We start from the raw sequence: 15737 nt of genomic DNA on the forward strand, positions 1-15737 counted from the left end.
CTGCTCCCCATCCCGCCCCAGGCCCAGCCCAAGCCCCAGGCCTCAGGTAATCGGATTAAACAGCCGCCTCGGCTCTCAGCAGAAACGGAGCCCGAGCGCAGAGCAGCCCTACCTAGCCTGCTGTGACTCAGGGTAAAGGAGTGGCCCAGCTCTCCTACCAGCAACCCTGGGGGAGGGGAGCAGCCAGAAGCCACAGGCCACGGTCCTCCGGACTTGAAGGCGACCAGGGCCTGGAGAAGCTAGGAATGTCAGGAATTCCCAGAAGTAGACAATCTTTGGAACCCTAGAGAAGCCAGGTGTGGAGAAAACGGAAATGAGGGCCCGGGCAAGTCAAGCCTAGAGAAACCGATGTGCCAAACTTGGCACAAGGAAGGCGCGAGAACCACAGCCATTTGGATTTTTTTATTCTCTTTTTAAATACTGTACAGTGAAAAATAAATACGCCTTCTCATCCACCAGACAAGGTTGGTCCCCCCTCCCCTGGGGGACCTTGTCACCCCCCTTCATACACACCCCTGGTTCTACTCCAAAACCTTCCCCATGCCTCCCACCCACTTATACCCTTACTATCCCCGTCTTCCACAGTGATGAGGCCCCAGAAATGGGGGGTACAGGATGGGAGGAGGGATAGCAGGGGAGCCCCCCTGAACTGTCAAATCTGGGTGGATCAAGGAGCACCCCGCACCAGCAGGCGGAGAATGGGGGTGTTCAGAGAGATCGGGGCATTGGAGGATAAAGGCACATCCAGTCTGATGGGGAAGGAGAGAGGCTCCCCTCACCCTGGGGGTAAGGGTGGACAAGAGGGAGGGGGGTATGACCCTGTTACACACCCCTCCACGAGCTCCTGGAGGTTGAGGGGGGACCCAAGCTGCTGTGCCACCCCCCTCCCCCCTAGATAAGAGCAGCTCCAGCGCAGGTCAGTCGGGCCTGTGAGGCCATGGTGTTGGGCAGCAAGCGAGATGGAGAAGGGAGGGATGCGGGCTGGAGGTTTTATGAAACCCCATTCACCAAACTCCCCAACTCCAGGGGGGCGGAGAGCTCCCCGTTCTCTGAGGGGCCCTTAGGAAGCTTGCTGACAGAGTCGCCCTGGGGAGGAAGTGGGAAAGGAGGGAGGATGGTCAGTAGAAATTCAGGTAAGACATCCCTCACCATCCTAGTGCTGTGGCATCTGGCGCCCCAACGGCTAGTCCCGAGCGGAGGCTCTAATAACTCTTACAAGAGTCCAGAAGCACCTTAACAAACCTCCCTCTGTCCTGCTCAAACTTTCCACTATTCTAGACGGCGGTCTAGACTCCGGACATCGCTTCCTCTGCGATTTAGCAAGAGGTTCCTTTGTGAATTCCTTGTGCCCGCCCAGCAGAGAAAAGGAGGTGGGCTGAATGATGTCTTGCCCGCCTACCTTCTGTCCTGAAAGAGAGTCCTCGGAGGGTTTAGTGCGTTCCAGGGGCGGCCGCTGGCGGCTCTGAGACTCTGCTCGGGAGATGTAGTCAGCCACAGTCACTGGGAAAGGCAGAGGACCAAGAGTTTCAGAAGGAACCAGGTGTCCAGCTCCCGGACACCCACCAGACCCCAACCCCCCCGTTTTCATACGGTGGGAGGCAGCCCGTTCTCTCAGCTCCGAGGAAGGACGCCGGCACCCAGTGTGAGCTGACCTGGCTGCCGGTCTCCACTGATGGAGCCATCGGTCCTGTTCCCACGGTTACGGCGACGGCGGCTCCGGTTCCGACGCTGGGGTCTTGACTCGTCTTCTGTGGGACAGAGAAAAACCAAGCCGTGCACCTCATCTCCCACACCTCCGTTCCTGCCCAGCTCGAACTCTTTGAGACCCCAGGCAGAGCCCTTACCCAGGCCATTCTCCGTCATGCTGGGCCCGTCCGATTCCAGGCCTCCGTCCATGACAGTCCTGTCGTCATCTGTGCGGCGGCGGCGGGAGCGGCGGCGCCTGGCGCTTGCTGGGGGGGGTTCCCCGGGCTCTGAATCAACCGGGGGCTCTGGTTCAGACGTGTCCAGTAGGCTGTAGGGGTTACTGTCTGGATCTTTCAGCACTGGTTACAGGAAGAGGAGAACCTGGTCATCACGTGTCCATCATTTTCCCTTTCGGCCTACGCTCTCGAACCCAGATGTCTGATACTGGTACCTGAGCTAATAGACGAAGCGTTGTATCTTGTGGTGGGCCGGGGGGCAGGTGGGGGCCCCCTACCCCGGCCCCCAATCGGCCGCCTCCGGCTTTCTTCCCCCCGGGTTGGGGGGTCCCGGTCACCAGGCCCAGCTCTGTTGGGCTCCTCCCTCTTCTCGGACTCCGTCTCAGAAGCTGTGGATGGGTCTGAGCTGGGGCCTGAAGGACACAGCGGGCTTCAGTCAGGGTCACTCACCCCACCCCTCCCACTCACAAGTCCCCCCGCCAACCGCATCTTCAACGTGTCCATCGCCCTTCCCTGGAGATTCCGCCCAGACCCCTGCTTCTCCAAGGCCCACCGCTGTTCACCTCCCGCAGCCGTCTTACCGTAGGCGGGACCGCCCGTCCTCCGGCCGCGGCCCCGGCCCCCATAGCTGCCCCCGTAGGTTCGGGTGGTGTGGAGGGAAGAGGAGGAGCTCTCATCCGTGGTATAGCCAGCCTTGTCACTGCCACCGCTGCCGCGCCCGCTCCCGGGAGGGCGGAAGCCCAGCCCTATCTGGCGAAGCTGTTCGTCAATCTGCAGCCTCTCCAAGCGAAGCTGCTCCACCTCCTGGTTGGGTGGGAGATAGAGAAAGATACTGAAGGGGGAACAGACGTGAGCTCAACGACCAATCCTCACTCAGGCTTCTGCGCCCTGACCGTCCCCATACACCTAAACTCTCAGGAATGCAAGACGGAAGACACTGGCTAAGCAAGGAAGATTCTGCGGTCCCACCCTACAGCCCCAGATCTCCATTCAGTGCTTTCTGTTCTACTCAAGATACAAACTGGGCGTCACAACTGCTAACTTTATCCACCAGTAGCCTTCGTCTCCTTCCTACACCCAGATCTTTCCCGTCCCAGGCTTCCGGCTCGGGTACCTGAAGGTAGGAGAGATGATATTCCAGCAGAGCCTGGGCATTACTGATATTCTCCCGGGTGCCAACAAATATGAAGGGAACCATGCCCTGCGCGGCAGAGAGGACGGGAGGGTTAGGAGGGTCGATGCGAGTAGTAAGTCCACCCTGGCCCCTCCGGAAGCTCAGCCAGTGGGACCACTCTGGGCTCTGCATCTTCTGGAGGACACAAGTCCCCATCCTCCACCCCTAGAGATCCGGGCCCACGGAGAAGGGGCTCTGCGAACAACCCCACCTACTCCTAGAAACCAATCTCCAGATGCAGACGCCCCGTACCTCCTCCCTGGGGTTCTTCTTGTCATTGTCACCTTCTACGCGAACCCTCACCACACCAGATTTATCCACAATCTCCTGGATCACTTTCCCGTTCTTCCCAATCACTTTGCCTGAATGGGTAAAGGAGGAATTAGGCCTTTTTTTTTTTTTCAACAGAAAAGAAAAAAAGTAAAAACAGATCAACAGTTTTCCAGTTTCTATATATGGATTCGGTTTAAGTATTCTCCTGCTTCTAAATCTCTGGTGAGTTTTCACAGGACAAAAGTTTACGATCCCTGGAAATCTGTTCTTCCATTTCCCTCAATCCTACAAGACTGCTGGCTCTGTCCTTGTGAAACTGGGAGTCCGCAGGGAGGCGCCAAGCCTAGAACCCCTTTAGGGAATCTCACACCGAGCCCCACCTGTATTCTTTTATCTGCACACACCCTCAACTCACCAACAAGGTTCCTGGGCACTTGCACGGAGTCCTCAGAAAACTCCAGGTAGCTTCGGGCCTGTCGGCACGCCTCAGGAGTCTACAGAGAGCAGCGGGGAGCAGTTACTCACACAGGGGCCCTGGATCTCAATCCTCTTCCTGCCACCCTCTGCCTTTGGGAAAGCATGCTGCCACCAAGTCAGAGAAGGAGGTGGACAGGACTCAGGCTTCCTTGCCACCTCACCCTTTCTTCTCTCTACCCCCAAGCCACCTAAGCAACAGCTGGCTTTTGCTGACCTCCCCATAGATGCGGAAAGTGCAGGTCTCTTCACCCAACTCAATGGCGGTCACCCCAGGTACTTTTCGGGCCTGCTGGATGTTGGCACCGTGAGTCCCAATCGCCAGTCCCATCAGGTCTTCTCGCACCGTGAACTCCTCCTGGAAGGCTGCCGCCAGCTGCTTACTTGTCTGAAAGGAAAAGGCGCTGCCGGATCCCTGGTGGTGGAGCCCCACACACCCGTCCCAGGCACCTGACGCTCGGCATGACTTCGATGAGAGAAAAACGTATGGAAACAAGTCAGAACTACCCCAGATCCACTGACCCCAGGACCTGCACAGAGAATTCGGGAATCTTTCATTCCACTCCTACCTTGCAGACGCCAGTGGCCTGGCGGGGAGAGGAGGTAAATGAGGGCAGAGTTTGGCTGGCAGCCGCCAAAGTTCTGGATTTGGCTCTAACATGATCTGGCTATGTGATCCTAAACAAAACACGCTCTCTGCGTCTCTATTCTGTCATCTGCTAAATGATTACACCTGACTTACCCCATTCCCAGACTAGCAAGAGGATTAAGTAAAGTCAGTGAGAAAGGACCTTTCACAAGGTAAATGCAAGGCTAAGGAACTACTGTTACCTTAACCAAACTATTATCAACCCCCAAAATAAAACCCAACAAGTGGAGTAGAAAGCAGGGGTTGAGAAAGCAGGAAAGGAGCCGTGGACCACCACACGACCTCATTTCGCAACCTGCTCTTAGACACCTGGGTACCAGGGCAGGAAGACAGGGAAGGTTCTAGAAGAGGGAGTCCTAGGTAGGAAGCCCCAAACAAGAAAGATTTCTGAAAAGGGACATTCTACTTCCTACTTCCACGACAGATGAGGTTGTGCTACGGCAACGACTTACACTGAGGCAAAAAGAGAAAGCTGAATAAAAGGGACTACATTGGGCATTCAAAATAAAAGAATTAGGGAGGGAAGAAGAGGATTTACAATGATTTACAAATGTCCTCTAGAGAAGTTTGCCAAGGGTTTTATTTCTTAGACGGCCTGATGAGTACATGGGCACTTGTATTTTTTTCCTTTGCAATGTTTCAAAACAATTAGAAAAAAAAAAAAAGGCTAAAAAATAAGAGCAATTCTCTCAAAAACAAAGACATGCTCCTATTCTTTTTTTTAAATGTTTATTTTTGAGAGAGAAGAGCACGCATGCACACATGAGGGACAGGCAGAGAGAGGGAGGGAGACAGAGGATTCGAAGCAGGCTCCGTGCTGAGCAAAGAGCCCGATGTGGGGCTCAAACCCACTAACCTCGGGGTCATGACCTGAGCCAAAGTCGGACGCTTAACCGAGTCACCCAAGCACCCCTATTTTTTTAATTTAACTTTTAATGTTTTTATTTATTTTTGAGAGAGAGCAAGACAGAGTGTGAGCAGGGGAGGGACAGATAGAGAGGGAGACACAGAATCCAAAGCAGGCTCCAGGCTCCGAACTGTCAGCAGAGAGCTCCATGCAGGGCCCAAATCCACAAGCTATGAGATCATGACCTGAGCCCAGGTCGGACGCTTAACCAACTGAGTCACCCAGGTGCCCCCTATTTTTTTTTTTTTTTTTTTTTTTTGAGTAAGCTCCACGCCCAACGTGGGGCTTGAACTCAATCCTGAGATCGAGTCGGATACTCTACTGACTGAGCTAGCCAGGCGCCCTGTTCCTATTCTTAAGACCTTGCACATATGGCTAACTTAGTATCCGGCACACTTTGCCACACTGATCAATACACCCAGGTCCTAGGAGAGTCAAACAGTCTACTTTCGGTCACCAGAGAATCTGCTCGCTGGGACCTGGAGCAGACAGAATTTGTATCATCTGGGGGAAAAGGTGAATTTTTAACTGCCAGTGCTCTGAGTAGCATCCCTGCAAAAGTGAAAGATTAGCATGATCCAGAATTTGTTCAAGCTCAGAGAAAAGCCTCCCCAAAAGCTCAGTTCTCTTGATAAATGGAAACACACACCCACCCTGCTTGTTTAGGACAGTATACTGCCTAAGGAAAGAGAATCTGACCATAAGATATCAGAACTGGAAAAGACCTTGTAGGAATATTCTAGTCTAACTACCTCATTATCACACATGGAGATAAAGCCCACAGAAATCAAATGATCTGCCAAAGGTCAATATTTGACAAAACAAGACTTGGGATTCCAAGTCCAGTGGTCCTTCCGGCGTACAAATGGTTCTCACATATATCCTGCAAAGCATTTTGATTCCCAGAAGGGATATGGGGGAGGCTGGTGGAAGTCCAAGCCACACCCCCTCTTCTACTTTTAGACAGAGCTGCTCTGATTGATCTGTTTTATGCACTGCGTTTTCAAGTAAAATTTCACTTGATCAAAAGGTCCCACAGTGAAGAAAAAAGTTTGAGAACAACTGTACTATTATAACACGACGGAGCTCTGCCATCTGGAGGAGTCTGGGATAACACAGTAGACTCAAGTTTAATGGCCCAGAAAGACCTTAGTCTTTCTATTCTGTAAACACAAGAGCATGAGTGAAGGATGCAGGTGGGACAGGGGGAGGACAACAATACCATTCAGCAGGGAAAAGCGGAGCCAGAACTCACCTCTAGGTGTTTGGTAGCTTCTTCGTTGCGGGACATGAGTAGCAGTTTGGTGCGCAGGCTTCGAAAATGCATATCACCCAACAGGGACGCCCGCTTCACGGGAGCCTCTGTGGTTGACTGGAAGAAACCAATGGAAAAGTCATTTAAAAAAAGACTGAATACACACTGGGGGAGAGCCAAGAGCTGGGATATCTGGATGCCTGAATATCTAGAAAAGGACAGGTGGTATGAAATGAAGCTAAGGAAGAGAAAAATCATTGTCCGTCTCACAAGGGCCTACTATCTGAGGACCTAGGGGAAGTGATTTTAGGGAGCAAGCAGGGCTGAGAACCGTACAGTCTACTTGAGTCCAAATACGCAAGGGAGGGTCCAGCCCAGATGGCAATACAATAGACAGGTTAGAAAAATAAATGATGGTCCTACACGAGGGAAACTAGGGAAACGTGGGCTACCTGGGCCCTCGGGGGTCAGGAACAATAAAGTCTCCTTTGACAAGTAAATATAAGCACCTCTGAGCCCCTTCCTTTCTGCAAAGGAGTTAAAAAGGTAGAAGGAAAAATTGCTAAAAGGGCTTACGTGAAATTCAGGTGGAGTAACTCACCAGAATGAAGAGCTCACTATTTGTGATGTTGAGAAAGATGCAGTTCGCTCCCAGCGCTTTCTTGAACTCTTTATGGACGTTTTCATTTGAGCAGCTGCAGAGGAAGAGAAGAGCGCTCAGAGGCACAGAGCAGAGTGCAGTCAGAGGCTCAGGGAAGAGGGGGGGATGACAAAAACAAGAAAAGACGAAGGACTGAAGTAGAGAACAGGGATGAAGAGAGGAACTGGGAGCAGAAGGGGCTCTGGAGAAGACAGGATGGAGAGCTCTGGGAGAAATCAGGGCAGAGGAGGAATGTCAAGGGGCCCCCTCCCGACACCAGTAACTCACGCCTCTCTCAGATCCTCAGGCACGGCCATGGTCACTTTGAAGAAGCTGCCTTTGGTTGCAAGAGGATTGGGATTGACTGGCCGGAGCCGCTCCAGGGTGACAATCTCATTGTAAGTGGCATCACAGGCAGCATATTCGATGACATAGAACTGGCAGAAAGGGAGAAAGAATGGAGAAGTTGGGGATGACCTGAGCACCTGTCTCCCACCCTTCTGTGACCACGGTCTTTGCCTCAACAGCTCTCCAAGGGCCTCCGAGTCAACTCACATCTCCCTTCATCATCCGCACCCTGGCCAGCCACCAGCCGCAAGGTTCCTGTTCGTTGGCTCGAGAATAAACCTGAAGAAAAGTTGAAAATAAAAGACTTACTGAGGACCATCCCCAAACATCACGAGTTGAAGCAGCATTCAGACACCTGACTGGCGCGCTACGCCAAGACAAAGGAAACTAGAGGAAGGAGCAAACTAAAAATCAGACTGTGATTTTACGTGCCGTTACCATAGGAGGAGGAAAAGTGACTCCTCGAAACTGGGAGGCCCCTGAGAGTCTGGTTGGACACACAGTGACAGGGAACCGGTGCATTTCACTTTTTCACAGGCCACCGGGCTGGGTGTAGCGGCTCAGCATGGAGAGGGAAGGAGAGTGAACCAAGCAGTGAGGAGCCTAGGGTACTAGTATCAGGGCAAGGAAGATGGCAGAATCCTGGGAAAAGTGACATCTAGAAAGGGTGGGCCCCGTGGCCCTTACCTCAACCTCATCCCCTTCTGTGATCTCTTTATTATAGTCAGCTGGAGGCGGTAGCCGGACGTCCCCAAAGGGAATCTGTCTCTCACTCTGCCAGCTGCAAGGGAAACCGTGACATGAAAGCCATTCGGGCCAATGTGGTTGCCCGTTTTTTCAGGAGGAGGTTATGGCCTCTTCTGGGCAATTGCCACCTTCTCTGGTGATCAGAGGCTAAATTCCAGGTCCTCCTCCATACTGGTGTCTTCTGTCACTTGCTAGCACCTAAATACTAGGTCAAATGTCCCCCACCCTCACCTGGGATCCACAGAAGTTGACCGCCCCTCTCCCAAAGCCCTGGCTCTCTCCCACCTATTACAGGCCTCATAGGACTCAGCCACCCCTTCTTCTCCACTCTCCTTCTAGGACCCAGTATGCTGCATTCTCTATTCCCAAGGTCTTACTTGTTTTCAAAGAAGATGGTGACAGAGTCTTCATGGACATCCTTCACAAAGCCCTAGAATGGATTTTAGGACAAATTAGATGAAAGAAAGAAAAGAAAGAAGAAAGAAAGGAAAGGAAAGGAAAGGAAGAAAAAGAAAGAAAGAAAGAAAAGAAAAGAAAAGAAAAGAAAAGAAAAGAAAAGAAAAGAAAAGAAAAGAAAAGAAAAGAGAGAAAGAAAATGACAATTTACCACCACTGTGGCCATCAAGGGAACAGAGATATTTAGAGGCCGTTACCTAGAGTATTAGATGGGGACAGAAGCAATCTAAAGATAGGGCCGGAAAAACCTGTACTGGGGAAAAAGTACGAAATGTTGGGATAGAGACAAAGGACATGGTACTGGCATGGAAAGAAAAGTGGCAAAATCCACAAATAAGATGAGACAGAAGTTAAATAGAAGGGGGACAAACCACCTCCAACAGAACAGCTTGGAAACCGATGCGATGGTCTAGCATGGCTCCCACAGGGGCCTCCCTATCTGTCTGTCTCCTGTTGTGCTGAGCAACTTGCCAGAGTTCAATTAAAATACCAACAACACTCAGCAGGGCTAAGAATATCCCATGAGACAGTGTGAGGCTGTCCTGGAACACCTAGAGGACATCAGGATCCGCCAAGAGAGAGAAGGGTCTAGCGCCCCGATGCAGCAAGAGACCTGAGCAAACTTGGTGCCTTCACGGCTGGGTCCTAAGTGGATAATCAGAACACTGGTGTTCAAAACGATGAACACAATTTACAGAAGGAAAAATCGTGACTTAAGTGATGTGAGATTCTGGAATCCTAGACCGTGATACACTGCTATGAATATGAAAAGGATAAAATTCGTAGAAAACCCTAATCTTGAGATCATGACATGGGAGAGGAACAGGGATGACGGACTAGCTGGTCCACTTCCTACTGCCTGTGTCCTCACTGAAGAGGCCAAGGCTGTGTGTTCCCCCATTTTTCTACCTTCTCTCTCGATTTTTCACATACTCCAAATGAGGGACTAACTCTGAAAGTCTAACTGATCAATCTGTTCTTTTAGAATTGAGCTTTTAGTTTCCTAAGAAACCTTTGCCTAATCTAAGGCGACAAGGTTTTCTTATATTTCTTCCTCTGAAGTTTCATAGTGTTTATTTTACATTTAGGTTTGTGATCCACTTTGAGTTGAATTCTGCATATGGTGCGAGATATGATCAAAAACCATTTTTTATTCATGAATAGCCAGTTATTTGAAAAGTCTTTGTTGAAAAGACTACCCTTTCGCTACTGAATTGCCTTTTCACTTTAGTTCAAAAATCAGGAAGTGCAAATTAATTTATTAATGACAGAAAGCAGATCCATGATTGACAGGGAACTTTTGGCAGTGAAGGAAATATCTTGATTGTGGTCACGATCTGACATAGATCTATACAGATATTTAGACAGATATATGTATGTCAAAACTTGAACAAACTATATTTTGAATACAGGTACTTCACTGTTTATACCTCAATAAAGCTGTTTTTAAAAATTAGGGGTTTCAGGGGCACCCGGGTGGCTCAGTCGGTTAGGCATCCAACTTCGGCTCAGGTCATGATCTCACAGGCCTTAAGTTCGAGCCCCGCATCGGGCTCTGTGCTGACAGCTCAGAGCCTGGAGCCTGCGTTGGATTCTGTGTCTCCCTCTGTCTCTGCTCCTCCCCCACTCATGCTGTCTCTCTGTCTCTCAAAAATAAAACATTAACAAAAAAATTTTTTAAATAAAAATTTAAAAATTAGGGGTTTCAAAAGGCTAATGCACAAGAACTATTCCCGAGCTTTGCAGCTAGGCACAAAAGCTGAGCTCAGGAGAGAAAATACCAAAAATGCAGACTCGTCTCCCTCGCACCTCCAAGAACTGGTCAATCGCATTTTACTGTACTGCTGTTTCCTTACGGTGGGAAAAGCGAAATCCAGATTTCACTCTCGATACCGATACCGGCTGACCACCCTTCCCTTCTTTCGGCATAGATCTTATGACACCTTCCTACTGTCCAGGGAACTTAGTACTCCCGGGGCTGCCTGGGCTCTTCCTCACCTGTACTTTACTCTTCTCTGTCATTCCCCTCCCCAGACAGGTTTTCTCCACTCTTCATTCAGCTCCATCAATACCCACTCCTACTATTCTCCATGCCAACTCTTCTGACACAGTTTTGCCCCTCAGTTATTTGCCCAAGTCCTTCTTGCCTTTTGGGTCCTCCTCCCATAAGCACTCACACTGCATCTCTGGCTTCCCTCTTCTTTTCTCCCTTTACGAGGGTCTGTCTGGATTTCTAGAGGCATTTCAACCGGCCTCTTCTGCTGACTTTATCCAATTCTTTGTCCAAAACGTCTATCTCCAAGCTTGAAAAACAGTGTGAGAGCGAGATCTATTCTCAAAACATTTAGGGATGAGATACAAGGCAGTGGAAGAGACAGAAGAAGAGAACCACTTGTCTTCTCCCTTGGGAAGAGGTTCCCACTCCTAGATATACTCACCCACAAAAGATATGCCTACAGCCCTAATCCAGTTCTCCCCCAATATGTCAGGGTTGGCCCTCAGGCAGAAGTAGCAATCCCTGTGTTTTCAGCTACCATCATCCCCAAGGCAGAAACGTAGAGCTCAGAAATGGAGTTTCTCTACACATTACTCAGCAGTTCCACCAAATGCCACACACTCTTATACTTCCAGGGTCTTTTTCCTTCAAATATTCTCCCAAACAAGCTTGCTCCTCGACTTCATATTCCAACCCAGTCTCTGCTCCTTACTCTCACCTGCATCACCGGTCTGTTTCCCTCCAAAGATACCAGTGGAAGAAGGTGAGCTCCCAGTTCTGCTCAGTCCATGCTCATTAAGAAGATAAGCAGGTGAGGGCAGGAGCAGGTGAGTCAATCTCTACAAGGCCAACTAGATGCAAAGATGACTCAATTCGGCGGCCATGGCATATCGTGGCTTTGGCTTATAGGGCCTAGGACCAGACAGAAGAGTGACCCAGGTTTCTAGATGCTTGTTTCCTCAGATTACAAAGTATGCAATTAGCCCTCACCTCCATCCTAGTCCTGGGCTCTGAGAGGAGGGACTTCTGGGAGAAAAGCAGGCAGGGCCTGGGTAAAAACCACAGGTTGAGGCTGAGGATGCTAAATTTCTTGAGAAAGGAATGGAAATTTGGGTACCCAGGCAAGGCCTGGGAACTGGATAACTGTGCCCTGAAAGGTGAACAGACATTTCATCTGAGAGTACAGCTCAGAGAATAAAATACACTTAAGAGCCGGAAGAGAAGACTTGGCGGGACAGCTACAGGAGAAGCGAGGGCCCAGACCCGACCTCTGTCCTAACTTGGAGGATCAACAGCAGGACCCAATTCTAAGACAGGAGAAAGGGGCCTTCCCAAATTCATAATTCTAGAAACATGGTAAACACTCTTTGACCCACACCAAAGTTTGCTGAGTCATGAATATTAAATCAGTAGCAAGGTCAGAATGGCTAAGTATCTATATGGCACTGAAAAGTTGAAGAAAGATTAGTCTGAATTTACGGACTTGTTTGTTCTTAACTGTGCCATGGGGCACAAAATGCTAACGTGGCCCGAACAGAAAACCCACATCACCTGGCTTTCAGCTCAACTGCAGACTCTACTCTCTGATTTCAAAATATCCTCTCCCTGATTCTCCCAAGCCCATCACTGCCACGGCCCACAGCGGAAAAAAGGAAAAACTCAGAGAGAGATTTCGGTCTGACGCTTACACGTGGAGAGGGAAACGTCTCCCTTCCCATTCGTCTCACGCAGTTAATCTGAACTAGATACCAATCTTTCCCAGCGATGCTTAGCTCCTCTGCTTCCTAGAACAAAAGCAAACGTCGTCTCTCAATCTCAAACACTAAGCATCACTTTTCTTGGAACCCAGAGTTTAGGAGTGGGACAGACCAGGACGAAGGACAAAACAGTGGGGGAACACGGGGCTAAAATCTTAGCAGGAAGGGCCTTTCAACAAAGGTAACGCAAGTTTGAAGAAAAAGGAGACAAGAGACAAATGTACTCGATCGGAATCGGAAAGGAATTAGAGACTTTTGCCAAAGAAAACAGAAATGCTATGGAGGCAGGCTAGAAGAAAAAGTCCCATGTTAGAAAAGTATGCACAAAAAGATGACAGAAGAGATCTTCTGGGAGTTTCCTTCAGACTTGGAATAAGGTGGTTCCTGGGGGAATACACTGGAACACAGAAGTGGAACACAGATAAAACGCCAAAGACTGAACTTGATAGGATAAGTTAAGACAGATAAGAGTAGCCAGAGGCACTGACTATAAAGAAATCTGGGGAGGGAGGCCAGGCAGAAATGCACAGGCATTTAGGGTGGGTAACAAAGGCTGCACTGAACTGATCACCTGAAGCTGGGGCAGAAGCCTTCCACTACAAGGGCAAATTCGAGACCCTTTCCACCTACACGCCTTCACAGGAGAAGAGCTGGAGAAAGTCATTTCCAAGGGCACGAAGGTGGAGCGATCTACTAAGGGAGAGAAGGCACGAAAAGAAGTGAAAGAAAGGGGGCCCTTCTCCAGACCTGTGATGTTACACGAAGCTATCTCTGCTGTTGCTCCTCAGGGCAAAATGAAAGAAGGCGGGGAAATCAAAAAAGTCTCTGCGGCGATTCCAGGCACAAAAGTCCAAAAGAGTCTCAAAATAACAACAGTCACACAAAGAAAAATTCCTGGGCGGCAAGAGGAGTCTCCCTCTGGCTTAATCTAAATGAGGGGAAGAAGAAAAAAAAAAAAAGTCCTAGAAAATGGATTCGGAATAAAGAAGGTGGTAGTAAAAGGAGTTGTAAGGAACCAAACAAGGACCCTTTACAACCCCCTTGTCCAAAAGAAGGCGGATCAGATTCCCAAATTGAGAGAGTCGGCCAAGAAGTCTTCTGGAAGTGGAAACCCTTAAGATCCTTAAGGAAAATCCCCACACATTCCCCCCTTCAGAGGTTACAGATGGTGAACACGAAGCCTGCACCCGCCGAGATGCGAAGAACCTACAAGAACGATCTCAAGACATCTGAGGTCAAAATGAGATGACAAAAAGAACCCCATCCCCGTAGAACCGTAGAGCGGCTAGCCTTGGGATAAAGGGGTGGGGTAAGAGACTCGTGAAAAGATGCCACCTTACGGCTAGGAGGGAACTTGACCGGCACAACCCAGAGTTGCCGAGGTCAAAGATAGCAAATGTCACAAATGGATTCCGACCGTTTCTCCTTGGGTTGGGAGCAGAAACGTAACACGAAAGTGGGGTGAGTCTTCCAGGGCCAGGAGGCAGAGGCCTCTGTGAGGAAGATAAAAGGATCTAATATGGGACGGCCTTCCCAAGGGGGTAATAGGGAAGAAGAAAGAGAATTCTCCATGTGCTTGGACCGTGCGGAAGAGGGGGGTGGGGGGTGGGATGTGATTCAGGTCTAAGGTAGGTCTCCTACTAGGAAACAAGAAAAGTCGATGAGAAGCGGGGAAAATGGGGTCTCCGTTGCGGGGGGGCGGGGGGCGGACGCTGATCCAAGCACAATAATGAACACGGATGTTCATTCTCTCCGAGACCGGGGTCAAGAGCAGGTGTAATTAATAGAGAGACCAAAAATAGGAGGAAGGGGGTGAACTTCCAGAGGTCTCCCCGGGAGGGCTGCGGGTGGGAGCGTGGGTCTAAGGTTCGAAGGGCCAGGACTTCGCTCCAGAGGCGCGATCCCGCCCCACTCTCCCCCTCCCTGGCTGGGGGGAGGGCGCCGAAGACCGGTGTCCCCGGCCGGCGCGCCGCCTCACCTTGTAGAAGGCCCCGTTGGAGCCGCGCACCTCGACGGGCAGTCCCGGCTCCACGTCCCCCCCGGAGGCCAGGCCGCCCATGGCGCCGCCGCCGCCTCCGACTGCCCCGGCGGCGGCTGCAGCGGCGGTCTGAGTCCGGGCCGGGCCGGGCCCCCGGCGTCTCCCCGGGGGAGGAGCCGGAGGGGGAGCCGCGGGGGGCGGGAGCCGGGCCGGCCCCACGGCGGCCCTGCCACAGCCAACGAGCAGGGGGCCGGGGCCGGGCCGCTCCCCGTCCGCCGCCGCCGCCTTGGTCTCCGCCACCGTGAGGGAAACGGCCGCCGCCGCCGCTGCCTTCGTCACCTCAGCTTCCGCCTGCCGCCGCCCCCGCTGCTGCCTCAGTCCCGGGACCCGCTGCTGCCGCTGCCGCTCCACGGCCTCCACCTCCCCCTGCCGCCGCCGCCTACTGCGCAGGCGCACCGGGCACCCGCCCGCCGCGCGCGGGGCCCCGAGGGCCACGGCGCAGGCGTCAAGGCTGGCGACCCAGCTCGCGCTCGCCAGCGCATTAGGGCTTCCACACTCCCTTTTGCTCTCTCACGCCCTCTCCTGGTCGCCTCCTTGCGCCTGCGCAGAGCCAGACGGCTCTCTTTCTTCGCCACCCCCCCCCGCCCCACTCCACCGCCCACATCTCTTCCTTTCCCCGCCCCACAACACTGATAACTAACCAATCGTGCGGAGGGAGGGGCCGAGCCCACTCAGTCGGATTGGATTTCTGCTGCTCCTGGGCAGGCCACACCCACCTCGCCGCTGTGAGCTTCCCGGGGCTGGGGCAAGTGAGGGATGGGCATGCGCCTGAATGACTGCTTGGTCACTTTCCCCACCTTTGTCTTTCTCGGTGCGCACGCTCCAAAGGAAAAAATAAAAAGAGGAGTCAAAGGAAAAAAAAAAAAAAAAAAAAAAGGCCTGGTGCGCGTGCGCTGTGCTTAATCGTCCACAAGCACGTATCGACTCCTGGGAGCGTGTGTGACTCTGTGCTGTAGATTGAAGAGTCGCGTTCTTACCTGGAGAAGATTCCGATCATGCATATAATGAAAGGTTAATTTCAAGGCAGTACCAAAAAGCGAAGGCAACTTAGATTAGCACAAGATTTGGTATCCAAATGCTGAGCATGTTCAAAATAGGAAA

General features: G+C 51.4%; 1 protein-coding gene across 1 annotated transcript; it reads right to left on the reverse strand.

Annotated features, from left to right (window-relative positions):
- Positions 1-387: 387 nt before the first annotated feature.
- Positions 388-15025, reverse strand: FXR2 (FMR1 autosomal homolog 2). Its single transcript, XM_027047345.2, has 17 exons — positions 14577-15025; positions 8767-8819; positions 8330-8423; positions 7850-7921; positions 7583-7731; positions 7256-7349; positions 6655-6771; positions 4061-4231; positions 3785-3863; positions 3349-3458; positions 3037-3123; positions 2504-2726; positions 2138-2335; positions 1845-2045; positions 1653-1748; positions 1400-1500; positions 388-1086 (listed from the first exon to the last, which is right to left on the reverse strand). Exons 1-17 carry the CDS (start codon positions 14655-14657, stop codon positions 991-993), a joined length of 2022 nt encoding a protein of 673 aa, XP_026903146.1. The 5' UTR covers positions 14658-15025; the 3' UTR covers positions 388-990.
- Between the last annotated feature and the right edge of the window lie 712 nt (positions 15026-15737).

The sequence above is a fragment of the Acinonyx jubatus genome, chromosome E1 (assembly GCF_027475565.1).
Source record: "Acinonyx jubatus isolate Ajub_Pintada_27869175 chromosome E1, VMU_Ajub_asm_v1.0, whole genome shotgun sequence".
Classification (NCBI taxonomy): Eukaryota; Metazoa; Chordata; class Mammalia; order Carnivora; family Felidae; genus Acinonyx; species Acinonyx jubatus.

Bases quoted from the DNA above. Each gene is read 5' to 3' on its own strand.
- FXR2 (XM_027047345.2), bottom strand. From the start codon at position 14,657: ATGGGCGGCCTGGCCTCCGGGGGGGACGTGGAGCCGGGACTGCCCGTC. The intron at 7,732-7,849 runs GTGAGTTGACTC...CCTTTCTGCCAG, and splicing joins TGCGGATGATGAAGGGAGAT to TTCTATGTCATCGAATATGC. The intron at 3,459-3,784 runs GTGAGTTGAGGG...TTACCCATTCAG, and splicing joins AGTGCCCAGGAACCTTGTTG to GCAAAGTGATTGGGAAGAAC.